Source organism: Trichosurus vulpecula, chromosome 2 (assembly GCF_011100635.1).
Source record: "Trichosurus vulpecula isolate mTriVul1 chromosome 2, mTriVul1.pri, whole genome shotgun sequence".
In the NCBI taxonomy this organism is placed as follows: Eukaryota; Metazoa; Chordata; class Mammalia; order Diprotodontia; family Phalangeridae; genus Trichosurus; species Trichosurus vulpecula.
The window spans coordinates 64008990-64025116 of NC_050574.1; the positions used below are offsets into that span (position 1 = coordinate 64008990).

Sequence of the window (16127 nt, forward strand, 5' to 3'; positions counted from 1 at the left end):
CAAGAGAGCCCTGGTGGAAAGTCCTAGAGAGACTAATGTCTTAATGGTCCCTGGGGTCACCTACTAGAGCCTCCTGCTAGATTATATGTGTGTATGTGCATGCATGTGCATGTGTATGTGTATAGATGTACATGTATGTGTATGTGCATATGTGTATGTGTGATATTGTTTGGAAACAAGGTGATGGTAATCTCCATGAGGGCCAATGTGGTTCATCCCCAGTGCAAAGAACAGGGTCTTACACAGAATAGGTAGTTAGTAAATGCTTGTTTTTGTTGTTGGTGACATCTAGGGAAACCCATGCTTTTCATCCTTTGATTTCAATATTCTTCTTCCCCAGAAGCCTTGGGACAACAGTCCTATAGGCTGGCAGTGGAGAAGGGAGGGATTCTAGGAAGTGGAAGGTGGGGGAGAGGGCCTAGGTAGAACTGGGTAGATGTGTCCCAAAGATCCTCCCCGCTCCTTGTCCCCATCATGGATGGGGTCGCGGTCACTCCCCTCTCTTCCCAGCTCCAGAATGGCTACCTCCTTCCCCTCTCCTCCCATTTCCAGTTCTCCTGCCAATGGCTTGAGGCAGGATGTGGCTGGCTATCTCCCCAGTGCAGGCACGGGCCGGACAGGCTGCTACATTGTTCTCGATGTGATGCTGGATATGGCTGAATGCGAGGGCGTTGTAGACATCTACAACTGTGTCAAGACGCTGTGCTCTCGCCGAATCAACATGATCCAGACGGAGGTAGGTATGCTTTTGTGTGTGTGTGTGCTCAGGGGAACATGCCCTAATTGCCCTGACCAGCATCCCTGAGGAGTCCCATCAGGCCCTGATCAGTGAGGTCCCCTAATGGCCTCTACCCTGTGAAAGTTCTAGTCAGTTCATCAATACGCAATTATTAAGCACTTTCTGTGTGCCAGCCACTGCACACAGACATGAAAACTGCAGATGTGAAAACAAAGCATCCCTCCCCCAAAGAGCTCACCCATCATCCTATCTCTCTTCGTGTTTCTAAATAGAATTATGGGACCTGCCCATGGTATGTTGGGTTGACCCAACCTAGAACAATGGAGAGGAGGCGGGCAAGCTTTAAACTCCCCTGTCCTACATCCTCCCCACCCTCCCTTAGGAACAGTATGTCTTCATCCATGATGCAATCCTGGAGGCCTGCCTGTGTGGGGAAACTACCATCCCTGTCAGTGAATTTAAGGCCACCTATAAAGAGATGATCCGAATCGACCCCCAGAGTAACTCCTCCCAGCTGAGGGATGAATTTCAGGTACGTGGTATGTGTGCCTGAGTGTGTGTGGGAGGTAGGTGGGGAAGGACCAATTAGGACTGAATGGATTGAAGCTGCCTAGGAAGGAATTATAAAACTAGACACTAGGTAAATGTCTTGGCTCCTGGACAGGGAAGCATTGGGGTTAGTAATGGCTTATTGAGGCTGTGGGACTCCCTCATTTGGGAATCCCTAAGAAGAGGAGAGATAGCCCCTCTGATTGCAATCCCCACTTCCCCCCAATTCTGGGCATATGAAATAGAACATAGATGAACTAGATACCTCAGAAAGCCCTTGTGATTCTGTGAAGGGATCAGGAGGAATCAGGTAGCACTCACGGCTTGGGGACAATCCCATTTGGCTATATCTCTGCAGCTGAGCCTCCGCTTCACTGTTCCCATAGCCTTCTGGGTCCCTTAACCCCCCAGGCACCTCAGGTTATGGTATGTTATATAGCGGTGGATATGAGCTGGGTGGGATAAGATGGAAAGCATGGGGGCAGGGGAGACTCGATGAGAACTCCTCCTTCTGTCTCTCCCAGGGAAAGGTCCTAAGGTTTTCTTTGAGTTTCCCTTCAGTAGGGGAACAACGGAAGGGTCAGGCAATGTATGTTCTAGGCCCAACTCTTCCACAGGTTGCTTTGTGACTTTGGGTGAATAACGCATCTGCTCTGGCCCTCAGTTTCTTCATTTGAGAAGGGGGAAGGAGAGGAAAGCATTCTTGAAATTCTTTGGTTCAAACCCAAGGGAGTGCTGGTTCAGGCCTTCTTTCTCTGCCCTCTTGCAGACCCTTAATTCAGTGACACCCCCATTAGATGTGGAGGAATGTAGCATTGCCCTCCTTCCCAGGAACCGGGAGAAGAACAGAAGCATGGATGTCCTGCCTCCTGACCGCTGCCTGCCCTTCCTCATCTCCACCGATGGGGACCCCAACAACTACATCAATGCAGCTTTAACTGATGTGAGAAGCCTGGGAGGCACTGGGGGGGAAGGGGGGTGGTCCTAGGGCTTTCCTCTGAGATGCCACCCTGGATTCCTGCAGCTCAAGCCCTGACTTTTCCTCTTTTTTCCTCTCACCTCCAAAGCTCTTGATTCTACCCCTTTACCACATTTTCATCCCCTTTAACCATCTGGGCATTTAGGGCAGAGTTGGGATATAAGCTGCTGTTGCTGTGAAAATAATCTGGGGGTCTTAGTAGGCTGCAAGCTCAGTATGGGTCAACAATGTGACATAGCAGCCAGAAAAGCTAACTTGGTCCTTTGCTATGTGGTTGATCCTGTGTGGGTCCAGGATAACAGAGATGACATTCTTTTTGTAAGAAACAGCTAAGTGGCACAGTAAATAGAGTGCTGGGCCTGGAGTCAGGAAGATCCGAGTTAAAATCTGGCCTCAGGCACTTATTAGCTATGTGACCGTGGGCAAGTCACTTCACTTCTGTCTGCCTCAGTTTCCCCAGCTGTAAAATGGGGATCACAATAACATCTACTTCCCATGGTTGTTATGAGGATAAAATGAGAGGATATTTGTACAGTGTTTTGCAAATCCTAAAGTATTATATAAATGCATGATGATGAGGATGAAGATGAGGATGTTAGATGATGAGGATGGCTTGCCCTGGTCTGGCCAAATATGGCATATTGTGCATTGTTCCAGGCATCACATTTTAAAAAACATGGTAATTAGCTAGCATATTTTTTAGAGAAGGGCAACCAGGGTGATTGGGTCAGATGAGGATTGGTTGGAAGGGCTGGGAAAGAGAGGGAAAGGTTTAGTGGAAACGCAACAGCTGCCTTCACGTATTTGAGGGGTGTCTCTCATTCTGTTTGGCCGTAGAAGGCAGAATTGGAGGCAGTGTTGGCAAGGTTGAGAGATGGATGTAGGCTACACACAAGGGAAACCTTCCTACTAATTATAAATGTCCCAAAAGTCCAGTGGGTTATCTCTGGAGATGGTGCATTCTGCTTCCTTGGATATTTTCTAGTAGAAGCAAATAGGATATACAAGCAAGAGCAGGTAACAGTGGGTGAATGCAAAGCCCAGAATACTGTCAGGAGGCCCAGGGTTTACAATAAGCTCGGGCTGGCAAAGAGAGCTCAAGACAACGAAAAGCTGGAACTTTGAAATCCATATTGGGGAAAAAAAGGAGAATCCAAGAAGAGCCAACTGGGGTGGATGGGACAATGACAACCTCTCATAACAGAGAGGAGCTGCTCAAGTTGGATTTTGCTTCTGTTTTCTCTGTTGAGGAGAAGGAGCTTCGGACTGGAAAGGGCTGGCTGATAGGGAACTGGTGCCCAAGATAAGTAGTGAGATTATGAGTGTAAGAGTCCAAGCCCAGATAAACCAGGTTGTCAGGTCCTGAAAGAACTGGCTGGTGTGATTGCTCAGCGAGAGTGATCTTTGAAAGATCACAGAGAGTGGGAGAGCAGCCCAGCAACAGAGAAGGACAAATGCTGTCTCAGTGTTCAAAAAGGAGAAGGGAATGGAATCTCTAAGCCTGAACCCTAAACTGAATTTTGATCACTGCAAAAATTCTAGAACATGCAACAGTATGTTCGAGGGATGGTTCATGGACACCTAGAAAAGGAAGCAGTAGCTATTCATGATTACCGAGAGCCAGCATGGTTTCATCAAGAATGGGGCATGCCACGCTTAACCTGTTTCCTTTATTTTGATGTGGTTACTAGGCTGGTATATCAGGGGGATGCTGTAGATGGAGTTAACCTGTTTGATAACGACAATTTGACAAAATAAAGCATTTGATAATGAGACAGCACTTCACAATGGAAATGTCATGGGCTCTGGAGTCCGGAGGACCTGAGTTCCATTTCTACCCCTGATAATTACTAGCTCCATTGATTCTGTCACTTAATTCTATCATTGATTCTTCAATTCTGTGGGTTTTGGCTTCTTCATCTATAGAATGAGGGGGTTAAAAGGTAGATCACCTCTGAGGTCCCTTCCAGCTCTCAATCGGTAGTCCCATGTTCTTTCTTATGACTCTGTTGTGGAAGAGGTTGAGAAATGTGCAATTAGATGTACTCAGAACTGGTTAAGTGACTAGATTAAAAGAAGGTCATTCATGGTTCTAGGTCAGCTCCCATTACAGTGCCCTGTAGAGTTTTGCTTGGCACTCTACTGTGTAACATTTTTATCAATGACTTAGAAAAAGATGTAGGGTTAAGGAGTGGACTTGTGATTTCTTTGATAGAGGGATCTTCCAGATGAGGAAACTCTCTCCACTAATGTAGGTTGGCACTTTCTCTTCAACTTATAGTCCTAGAGAGTTGTCTGGGTCAATGAGAGGTTTAAGTGTTTTGCTCTGAGTCCCACAGCTAAGTAAGTGCCTAAGGCCAGATTTGAACTTGGGAAGATGAGTCTTCCTGACTGGCGCTCTGTGCACTGTGGTGTCACCTAGCTGCCCTGTTGTTTTGTTGTTTTCTGTCATACCACATTTGCAGATGGCACAGTGCTGAGAGGGACAGCTGAGACACTAGATGACAGAGTCAGGGTCCAAAAAATCTTGAGAGGAGAACGTTGGGCCAAATTACTCAAGATGAAATTTAATAGAGACAAAAAGTCCCCAACCATACTGTTTGGTTAGAAAAATTTGCTTCATAGGTACAAATTGGGCTGGACAGTAGTTTGTCTGAAAAGAAGAAGATCTAATAGGTTCAGTGGAACACAAGCTTATTCTGAGTCAGCGGTGTGATTTGGCAGCTAAGAAAGCTAATGAGGTTTCGGTCTGCATTGGTAGGTACTGCATCCAGGATAAGGGAGGTCAAATCCCGCTGTCCTTTGCTCTGGTTATACCACATCTGGAGTCTTATATTCAATTTTAGGCATCATGAGGACATTGACAAGCCTGAAAGTGTCCAGGAAGAAGGCATCCATGATGGCAAGAGGCACCCCACCCCACCCCAGTCATGCCATAGGGATGATGATAATAATAGCCAGTATTGAAATATTGCTTTGAGGTTTGCCAAGTACTCTAAATATATCTCATTTGATATTCATAACGAACTTGGTTTTCCCATTTTACAGATGAGGAAACTGAGCAGGACAGAGGTTAATGTTTGAGTCACACAGCTAGTAAGTGTCAGAGGCTAGATTTGAAGTTGGGTCTTCCTGATTCCAGGTCTAGTGCTCTCCACCATCGCACCGCCCAGCTGCCTACATGGATGAAGGAATCAGAGACGTTTAGCCTGGAGAAGGGGAGGATTAGGGGAGCCATAATAGCTGTCGTCTAGTGTTTGAGGGGCCATCACATGGAAGATTGACTCGTCCCCCGTGGATAAAACCAAGAACAGTGGGTTGAACATACAAAGAGGTTAATTCTAACTTGATTTAAGAGAGCTACCCCAAAGTGGGTTGGGGCCCCTAGGAAGGTAGGGTGTCCCCTTTATTGGAAGTCTTCAGGCAGAGGTTGGATGATTACTTGAATGTATTATAGAGGCAATCCCTGTTCAGGGAAGGGGTGGATTACATGACCTCTGGGGTGCTTGCCAACTCATGTTATGTGATTTCTATGAATGTAGTGAGGAGGAAATGAGCCACAGGGTCATCATAGGAGTGTGTGTGCATGTGTGTGTGTGTGCATGTGTGTGTGCGTGCGTGTGTGTTGTTATCTTTCTGTCCTAAAGAAGTTTTAATCATTCAGTGCTGAGCCAGGGGCCAAGTTTCCTAAGGAACAAAACCTTATTGATAGGTCCTGCCCCATCCTCTTTGGAGTCACAGTATGCCTGGATTGTTGTAGCCAGCTTTAGAATCGCTGAAGCCCAGGATCTGAATCTTTGGGTGGCTTGACCATGATCCATTTAGAAACTTCTCTGAATTCTGGGAATCAGTCTCTTCCAGTGCCCTGAGGGAGACCTGGGGGGCCAGGCTGCCAAAGTGGGGTGGCCTCAACTGTGGCTGCCTAGCTCTGGCCAGCCAGAGAAGATTTTCAAGGAGATTCCCTCCATATCAGGGGCCAGTCCTGGTCATTCTGGAGTCTGGGGATTGGTTGGAGGAGGTGGCCAGTGCTTGGAGGAGGGAATATACTGATGGCACTCAGCCTTGGGGTTCATGTGGATGTCTAGGACCAGGAGAGGCTTAAGTATTGGGCACGGGAACCACAAGAGAAACCCACAGGAAGAGAAGCTTCCTGGAGAGAGGGAGACTGAGTGAATTTGGGAGCCTGGAAGGAGGGGACAGCAGGGGAAGAAAAAAGATGAAGAACTAAGTTGGTTCTGAGCTTGGTGTGGCCAATATACAAGAGGCTAGCTTCTTGGATCTCTCAGCTTCCTTGTCCTCCTCTTCCTCTTCTACTTGTCTTCTCTTCCTTAAGAAAATCTTAGCCCTATTCTACCTTGTATCGCAAAGAAATTGATGTCAGTTTGCAAATAAATAGGTATTGGTTACAGCAGGTGAGGCTCTTCTGGACTAGACTGGACTGGGCTAGGTTCAGCTTTGTAGAGAATACGTTCCCCACTCTATCCTCTCTGGTCTGCACCCAAAGCCTATTCACTCCATCAGCATCCAGAATTGGAGTGATATCTGGCCCTCAATCCTGCAGGCAAGAGCCTGGAATCCATCTCCAGCCCTTCCGACCCTTCCCCACCAACCCATCCCAGGTCACCTGTAAGCCTGGCTTTGGACATTGCCTCATCTGGTGGGCTAGGGGACCATCCCCAAGGCCTACCCTTGGGGTAGTCTTTTGGAAAACTCTAGGTTAGTTTCCCCTTGGATCAAGTTCCATGTCACTGAAAACTGATCTCTTATTTCTGGTTTCCTCTTGGACCTCAGAGAATTTCTAACTTAGTCAACTGGCTTGGAGTACAGTGAGGAGTTTCAAGTAATGGGAAAACCCAATTCCTCCCATTGTTTGAATGCATGTAGAAAGTTATCCCCATCCCCACCCCTTCCCTAGGTTCTTAGTTTGATATGAAATAATTAATATGAAAAAATTCAGGCCAGTTCCATTCCAATTCAACATAGATGGGTCATGTACTCAGATTTATGAGTATATTAAAGAATTTTTAATTCTTTTAATAATTTTAATAAAAGTATAATTAATTTTTGTAACTTTAAAATAAATTTATATATTATGTATTTATATTATAAAATGTATAAAATTTTAATAATTTTATACATTTTATAATTAATAAAGAAATTATTAAGAATTTATTAAATTCTTCCAAGGTCTCCTGCCTTTCAGAAGCTTGAAGCCTTCTTCAAATATTTGGAAGGCTGTCACATGGAAGAAGGAATACGCTAGTTTGGGCGTGGCCTTTGTGGGCAGAACTCACAGCAATGGGTAGAAGTAACAAAGGAGCAACCATAAGAAGAAACACCTCAACAGAGCTAGTCAAAACTCTACTTAGTAGACCAAGACATACGATGTCTATTGGAATTGACTAGGAAGGTGGGGTGGAGGGGCAGGAGAGCTCTGCCTTTGTGTCCGTAGGACCCAGATCTCCTGGTGCCTGGCCCTGTGATCTTTTCTGTTCCTTCTTTTCTTCCCACCACTGTTCTTTCTGGCATTTCTCCTCCTCTGTTTCTTACTCTCTCAAGGACTGGGAGCTTTTCCAGATTAAAACAAAAATCCTCCTCCCCACTTTGCTAGCATATTTCACATATGGGGCTGGGCCTTTAATAATAACAATAGCTACATTTACATAACACTTTGAGATTTTCAAAGTGCTTCACAATTATTACCTCATTTTCTCTCAGGACAACCCTGGGAAGTAGGTGTCTTATTATCCTCATTTTATAGATGAGAAACTGAGGCAGATGGAGGTTAAGTGACTTGTCTAAGGTGACACATCTAGTAAATTTCTGAGGCTGTATTTGAACTCAGGATATTTCTGACTCTAAATCTGGCTTGCTATCTACTGCTCTCTCTGCCTGTCTGTTTAGTCCAAACACTGTATCCGGAAAGAACTCCTAGCTGAATCTATGGGATCATGGATTTAGAACTGGAAGGTACCTTAGAGGCCATTCAGTCCGACCCCCTCATTTTATAGATGATGACATTTAGGTAAAGAGAGGTTAAGGTCATGCATGTAGGACTTGAATACTGATCTTTTAAACTCCAAGACCAGCATCCTGCCCACTATGGCATGCTGCTGCTCTTGGTCATCCCAAAAGGTTTCCCGTGAATTTAGCTGTCCATGGTGCTAGCCTGGGAACCATATATGGGGCTTTGCAGACTCAGGGTTTCTTTCTAGCTGATGGAAGGCTGTAGGAGTTGACTTGGGTCCACCAGAGATTACTTGGGAATCTGGACAGTATCATTCCAGGCATCCTCAGAATCCTCTAGGGGGTTCCCAATTTTGACAGCATCAGGTGGCACAGAATAGCTCAGAGGACCTCCTAACAGAGAGCAAGAAGCTTTAAAAAGAGAAATGTTTGTTCAGTTGAGTTAATAATAGTGATAATCACCAGCATCAACACTTATTACCCTATAAATGCATATCTAATGAAACTAGGAAACTTGAATAATAACTCCTTATAAATTGCCATAGGTGTTGAGGAAGATGAGAAAAAAAGTGTTATTTCACAGCTGGTAATGGATCTTTCCCCACTACTTGCTAGAATATGAAACTGAACTAAATGTCATATGTTGAGCTAAACTGAATTAAAGGAGTTATTACATCAAGGAACTTAAGCTGACTTTTGCCCAATGAAAGAAACTGTTGATGGGGAAGCTCATGAATGAGACATTTTGTAAGCAGGTCAAGGGAAGGAGCATCCATATCTGAACTTTTTGAGACTTGGATTCTTCCTTTTTTATACTCGGTTTTAACCTCAAGTTCAGAGCATTCAGGGCCTAGCATATTACCCTGGACATAGGAAATGTTTAAAAAATGTTTGTTGAATTGGATGGAATACAGGGGAACAGCAGGTGAGGTGACTTTTAATGAGTATACTAGTATTTGTACCAGTTGATCATGATTGCCTCTTAGAACTCTGGATGGGTTGACAGGCTAAAGTGATGGGCAACAGCCAATAAAATGATACGGTAACAAATGTAAGATCCTCTACTTAGGTTCAAAAAATCAATGACCCACCAAATCCACAGTGGAAGAAACATCAGTAGTATTCATATGGTAATAGTTAAAAGAACCAAGGATTTATAGCCTAGAGAAGGGAAGACTAAAGGGAGATACGATAACTGTCCTTAAACTGTTGTGGCCCCAACTTGTTCTATATGGCCCTAGAGGTTTGAACAAGGGGTACAGAGGTAGATTTTGACTTAATGAAATAATTTAGTGCTGTCCAACAATAGGATGGTCTGCCTTATGTAACAGTGAGCCTTCTAATCCTGGGAGGATTCGCATAGACAAGTGAGATGACTACCTGTTGGGATTTCTGTTAAATGAATTCCTTGTAGGGTGAGAAGTTGTGGTTAGGGTGTATTCTGTGTGTTGAGAAGCTTGGACTAGATTACCTGTGAGATGCCTTCTAGCTCTGAGAATCTTATTTTCTAAGGGCCCTTCTAGGTCTGAAATTCAGTGTTCTACCTCCGATATTTGGCATTCTAAAGTCTCTCCTAGCCCTGACATTCTGTATTCTAGCTTTCTATGTTCTAAAATTCTTTCTACATTTGATATTTGGTGTTCTAAGATTGTGTTCTAAAGTCCCTTTCATCTCTAATATCCTGTGTTCTAAAGGTCCTTCCAGCTTGACATTCTGTATCCTAACATTCTGTGTTCTAAAATTTGAAATTTGGTGTTCTAGATTCTGTGTTCTAAGGTCCTTTACACTTCCAATATTCTATGTTCTAAAGTCCATCCTAGCCCTGATATCCTGTATTATAGGGTTCCTTTCAGATCTGACGTTCTATGTTCCAGTGCCCCTCACAGTTCCAATATTCTATGTTCTAAGGTCCCTTCCAGTTTTGAGATTATATAGTTCCTTTGGGGCTGGGCCATGTGGCTTCTCTTTATGGCTTCTATGGCAACAAAGACAATCCATCTGCTTCTGAATCAAGCCTCAATGCTCCCTATGTGTAAAATGGGGTAGCTGATGCTAGGTGGAAGAATCTAGCTATGTGTTCCAGCTGGCCTGGAATGAGCTCCGTTGGGCTGCGTGTTCATTTTGAGGTGCTTCAGAGGATTGAGGTGGTGGACTGACCAATGGGTGTTGGACCTTCCCTTCCCTTGCAGAGTTACACCCAGAGTGCAGCCTTCATCGTCACCCTGCATCCGCTGCAGAGCACGACCCCTGACTTCTGGCGCCTGGTCTATGATTATGGCTGCACTTCCATCGTCATGCTCAATCAGCTGAATCAGTCCAATTCTGCCTGGGTGAGTGTGTCTATGGGGAAGCGTTGATTGATTTTCCTTATGTCAAATAGCTAGTAGTTGTAGGAGTCAGGACTCGAACCTCGTTGCCTCATACTACCTACTTTTCTCTGACCGCAGGGGTTAGGGTTTCTCAATTAGCTGAGTCTGAGGGGGAAGGTATTTATTGGTTTTGAGGTCCTTAAAGGGTCCATGGGGAGGGGAGCTGTGGGGCTTGCAAGCCAGAGAGAGCAGACAATATTGATCTCCCGGCCTGGTAAAAATGTCCCCAAGACTGACCAGGAGGGCCTTGAGGTCAGAACTGGGTCAAAACTCGAGAATGTGAAGTGAGCGCACAACCCTCAGACCTGCTCATGGGCATCAGCCCTCCCTCTTTCTCAGTGGCATCTGGGAGTCTTGGATCTGGGAGGGCGCCAGGTGTGTGAGGAGGGCTTCTGAACAAAGGGAAGGAACCTTAGGACGTAGAATGTTCAGCCCTTACCCACTGACCCCAAAATGGATTGAGAAAAAACTCCAATGGCCAACAAATGTAGTCCTGTTACCAAATGGTGATCAGTGCTTTCCCCAGGGCTGAAATCTAGAAGGGCTCTGGACAACTTTTTTAATCCTTTAGAATTGTAGAATCTATTGAGTTTTAGCATCTTATTAGCAAGAATAATTAGTTTTTTTACTCTTCTTTATGATAAGGGATGACTCTTTAGGTAAGGGAGGAATTATATATTTAGAAATAAAGGCAATATAAACGCAAAAGATATCAATAAAAATTTAAAAAGCATAATTATTTAAAATGAGACTCTGCCAGAGGGGGCTTTATCCCCCCATATGACCACACTGTGGATTAGGTCCTTGTCTGCTGTGTCCTACCCCACTTTTCCTCCCCAGTGGTTTCCTCAGAAATGGCCTTGCATTGTCCTAAGTTCTTCACCATCTTATCTCCTCCCTTCCCAACTGAACTGAGGGCATTTGGTATCACTTGCCGGAGGTGCAAAGGCTGCTGGTTATGGCTCTGTTCATTAACTCCAATGGGAAGTGGGCTTTATATACAATTAAGTTCATGGGCTTTTAACAGATAGCAGAGGAGACTTCATTAAGTGAGGGATTTTATGAGTTTCATTTCACAATGGCCCGCAGGCAGATGGAGTAGTAATCTGGTCATAGCTACCCAGGACATGCGCTCTGGTTCCCTTGACCATCAATGCCACTAGAAGGAGGAGTGGGGTCACAGAAGTGGGTGCCCCCGCCAGTCTACAGAATTAGGGCTCCAGCCTGGGCTGGTGACGGAGTCCAGGCTGACTTGGAAAGTCTGGCCTGGGAGCCAGGAGACCCGCTTCAAACCCCAGGCTCTGGCTCTAACTGGCCATGCAAAGCCTTGTAAGTCACTTCCTGTGACCTCACCCTGGGATGGGTGAGGATTGCACTTTGCTGAGAGGGGAATTGGAGAATTTTTTATTTATAACTTTTATTTCTCCCCATTCATCTGTGAGCTTCTTAAGAGACTGCCTTCTGCCTTTTTTTTTTTTTTAATCCTGAGCACTTATCATAGTGCCTGGCACATAGGAAGCACTTAGTAAATATTTATTAACTGACTAACTAGATCTGGAAAGGATGCATCGATGGTCATCTAGTCCTACCTCCTTGCATTTTTTAAAAATTAATCCTATCATTTGTTTTTCCATCACATTCATTTCTATACAGATCTCATTTCTTCTCAGAGAGCCATCCCTTATGACAAAGAATAAAAAAAAAAGAGGAAAAAGAAAAGCAGTTCAGGAAAGCGCATACTTTATTTAGAGGGGGGAAGGCAAGGCAATTGGGGTTGAGTGACTTGCCCAAGGTCACACAGCCAGTAAGCATCAAGTGTCTGAGATCACATCTGAACTCAGGTCCTCCTGACTCCTGGGCCGATGCTCTAGTCCCTGCGCCACCTAGCTGCCCCAGGAAAGCTCATACTTTAACTGAGTCTGATGGTGTAGACAATGTTCCACACCCATAGCCCACCACCTCTGCAAGGAAGGGAGGGAAATACAATTTATCCTTTCGCTTCTGCTGTCCCCTTGCATGAACCTATGATGATGCATTTGCTGGTGACTGACTCTCTGAGGAAGGTGTAGACACCTATGTTGCTGTGGTGACCCCACTTTGTCTTCAGTCCACCCCCACCCCTAGGCCCCTGCCCAAATAGTAGGATCATAGATTTAGAACTTGTAGGGACCCCGAAGACCGTTTAGTCCTCATCTTACAGATGGGGAAACTGAGGCCCAAAGAAGTTAAATCCCTTGCCCAGGATTTGAATCCATGCCTTCCTGATGTTAAGTCCAGTGTTCTAGCTACTCTGACTCCTGCCCTTGGGTTGATTGGTTTCTGGGGCTGAGCCAGATTGTAGATACTCCCTTATTCTCCATCCCCCAAGCCCAGCCCAGGGATGTGACATCCGAGGCATCCTTGGAATTGGACAGTCTGGGCAAAGCCACATGGGGGATGGTAGGAGAGAAGCAAATCTTTCTCTCTTGTTGCCTTTGTGTGTTTGTCTGTGTCTGGGGGTGAATCTGTGGGCAGCTAGCTGTGTGTGTCTGTGCAAGGCTTGTGGGTCTGGCCTCTACATATACACATGTGAGGCCCTGGGTCTGTGTGCACTAATGTCTTTGTGAGAGTGTGAGGGCGTCAGGTTGCCTGGGTGTTGGAATGGAGCCGTGGGTCATCCTGTATGTATCTGGCCTTGTGTGTGTATGTTGGTACACGTGTATGGGTGAATGTCACTGTGGCTCTGTGTAGATGTGAGTAGGTGAGGCAGTTAGTCCACAAGCATTTATTAATGGCTTACAGTGTACCAGGCACTGTGTTAAGCTGTCAGGGAGCTCACAGTCTAATGAGGGAGACATCATGTAAATAACTGGGTACATGCAAGATATATGCGGGGGAAATATAATCTCAGAAGGGAGGGAAGCAGTAGCTGGGAGGGACCAGAAAGGGCTCCTGAAGAGAAGAGGGGGTGTGTGCATATGTGTGTGTGTGTGTGTGTGTGTGTGTGTGTGTGTGTGTATGAGTGTGAGTGTGTATAGATGTGGGTCACTGTGGGTGGGAGTGAGGAGGCCCTCATTCCCCATCTGACTGCACCCCCCAGCCCTGTCCCCAGTACTGGCCAGAGCCTGGCCGCCAGCAGTACGGCCCCATGGATGTGGAGTTTGTGTCTGGCACAGCAGACGATGACCTCATCGCTCGCCTCTTCCGAGTTCAGAATCTCACTCGGGTAAGTGTGCCAGAGGTGTGTGCGTGTGTATGTGTGCGTGTGCGCATGCATACAAGCAGGACTTAATTATCAACTAATTAAACTGAGAGGCATTAGCATTCCGGCCCCACAGATTGAATTTCCTTGTGATTATCATAAATATATTTGAGGCCCGGCTGCTGGATTCGGGGTCTCTCTTCCCCAGGTCTCCCTGCTGCTCCCATTTCTATGTCATTGATGTGCTCCTGTCCCCTGCCTGTGCTGTCCCTCTCCTGGCCCTACTGTCCCCTTCTGCCTTCAATGCCCCTACCTCCCTCAGCACCCCCCATTTCCTAGCCTTGGGGTGCCGATGTCCCCTTGTCCTCCCCATGCTCAATGACTCTCATCCTTTGGTTCCCCCAGCCCCTGTCCCTTGTGTCCTTTGCCCCTTAGTGCTGAAGAACCTCCCCCATCCCTCTGATACTGAGGTCTCCTTGTTCTTTTGACCTCCGAGTCCTCTAGGCCTGACGTCTCCTCATTTCTCTTACCTTTAATTTCTCATCACTCAGTCCCTGATGGTCTCCATCCTCTTCCCCTTGATGCCTTACACCCTGATGTCCTCCCTGATTCTGATGTTCCTCATCTTCCTGCCCACAATGTCCCCTTGTCTCCAATTCCCCATCCCCTGGACCCCAATGTCCCTTTGATTCTGAGGTTCCCCCATCCCTCTGTCACAGATGCTCCCTATCCGCCTGCCCCCTCTGTCCTCCCTGACCCTGCCTTGCCCTCCCTAGCTACAGGAAGGACATCTGCTGGTACGGCACTTCCAGTTTCTGCGCTGGTCCGCATACCGGGACACACCCGACTCCAAGAAGGCCTTCCTGCACTTGCTGGCCGAGGTGGAGAAATGGCAGGCTGAGAGTGGGGAGGGGCGGACCATCGTGCATTGTTTGTAAGTGACCTCAGGGGCTAGAGTGGGCTGGGCACTGAAAACCAAGGGCCCACTGGGGACCACATATACTGGAGCCGTGGGCTAGAGGTAGGGTTGGGGTGGCACCTGCAAGCTCATGGCTGGGCCTTGGGACACCTTTCTGGGGCCCCGAGAACTGGCCCTAGAGAGGCCCTGGGGCTGAGTCCTCTGCCACTCAATCCCTGGGCAACCGTGGCCTCAGTTTCCCATCTGTGAAATAATAGGGACAAGCTGGCCTCTGGAGTCCTTTCTAGCTCAAAAGTTCAGACACACAGATAAATCATGTGTCAGGCTCTTCTATTTGGCTGAGCCAACAAAAATGTTTCACCAACAGTATGTGCTGACCTCTTCAACCGCTCCCTCCCCGCCTCCGCCCGGGGGTGCTGCATCAGCCTTTTTCACAACAGGGCCTAAGGGCACTGGGGGGGGGGGCAGGAGGGGGAAGTTAACAGACAGGGAAAGATACCAGTTCATCAGGGGTATACGCTTGGAGGTATGATGGAGGGAGTGCCCTCTGTGGGGCCCCAAATCCTGTAGAATTCCCAGCTTTCTCTAAGGCAAAAATTCTTAACCTGAGATCCATAGACGAAGATTTCAGAGGGTCTGTGAACTTGGATGGGAAAGCAATTACATCTTTCTATTCATTAAACCTAATTAAAATTTGGCATTTCCTTCAATTAAAAAACCCCACTATATTCTGAGAAGGAGTCTATAAGCTTCACCAGACTGCCAAAGGGGGCCAGGACACAACAAAAAGTTAAGAAAATCTCTGTCTGGGGAGTCACCTCCAAGAACCAGGGAGGACAGATGCTCAGGTAACTAAGAGCAGGCCCTAAGAACTGGATCTCTGTCCTCGTATCCAACAACATGCCTGGTTGGCATGGAGGTGGGGAGAAGCTTTCCTGGTGGGCTCAAGTCTGTTGGCCACTTTGGGACAACTATTCGGCTTGCCATGACCTAGGTGCTTGGTGCTAGCTGGTGGCTGAGTGTCCGGGCTGTGGTAGAGAAAAAAGAGTGTGAGGAGGGTTCTCTGGAGTGAGAAGTCCAGATAGCAGTTGCCTGAATTCCCTTCATTCCATGCAATTAGCCCCCTTTGGAAAATCAAGGCTCTGATGAGATTCCTCATCTGGGAAGGAGATGGAGGAGCCATCGACTGTCCCTGGGAAGGATGGGACATTCTGGGGATGGAAGAGATAGGCAGGCTGAGGGAGTGAGCATGACCCAGGCATGTACATATATGCTTGCTACTCACTGATTCCTCCTTACCTCTCAGCAGACATTTATTAAGCACCTACTATGTGTCAAGAACTTTGCTAAACACTGAAGATACAAGGAGAAAAATGAAATAGTTCCTGTCCTCAAGTAGTTTACAGCCTACTGTATACACACAC

General features: G+C 46.5%; 1 protein-coding gene across 2 annotated transcripts in view; it reads left to right on the plus strand.

Moving 5' to 3' along the window:
* PTPRU (protein tyrosine phosphatase receptor type U) overlaps positions 1-16127 on the plus strand; it is a gene marked incomplete at its 5' end in the record, with an annotated part of 79167 nt that overhangs the window by 58480 nt on the left and 4560 nt on the right. For both annotated transcript variants that reach the window (XM_036744566.1, XM_036744567.1), the window contains 6 exon segments: positions 601-736; positions 1122-1271; positions 2058-2231; positions 10424-10564; positions 13683-13808; positions 14561-14718. In XM_036744566.1, the coding sequence (XP_036600461.1) occupies positions 601-736; positions 1122-1271; positions 2058-2231; positions 10424-10564; positions 13683-13808; positions 14561-14718 (885 nt within the window).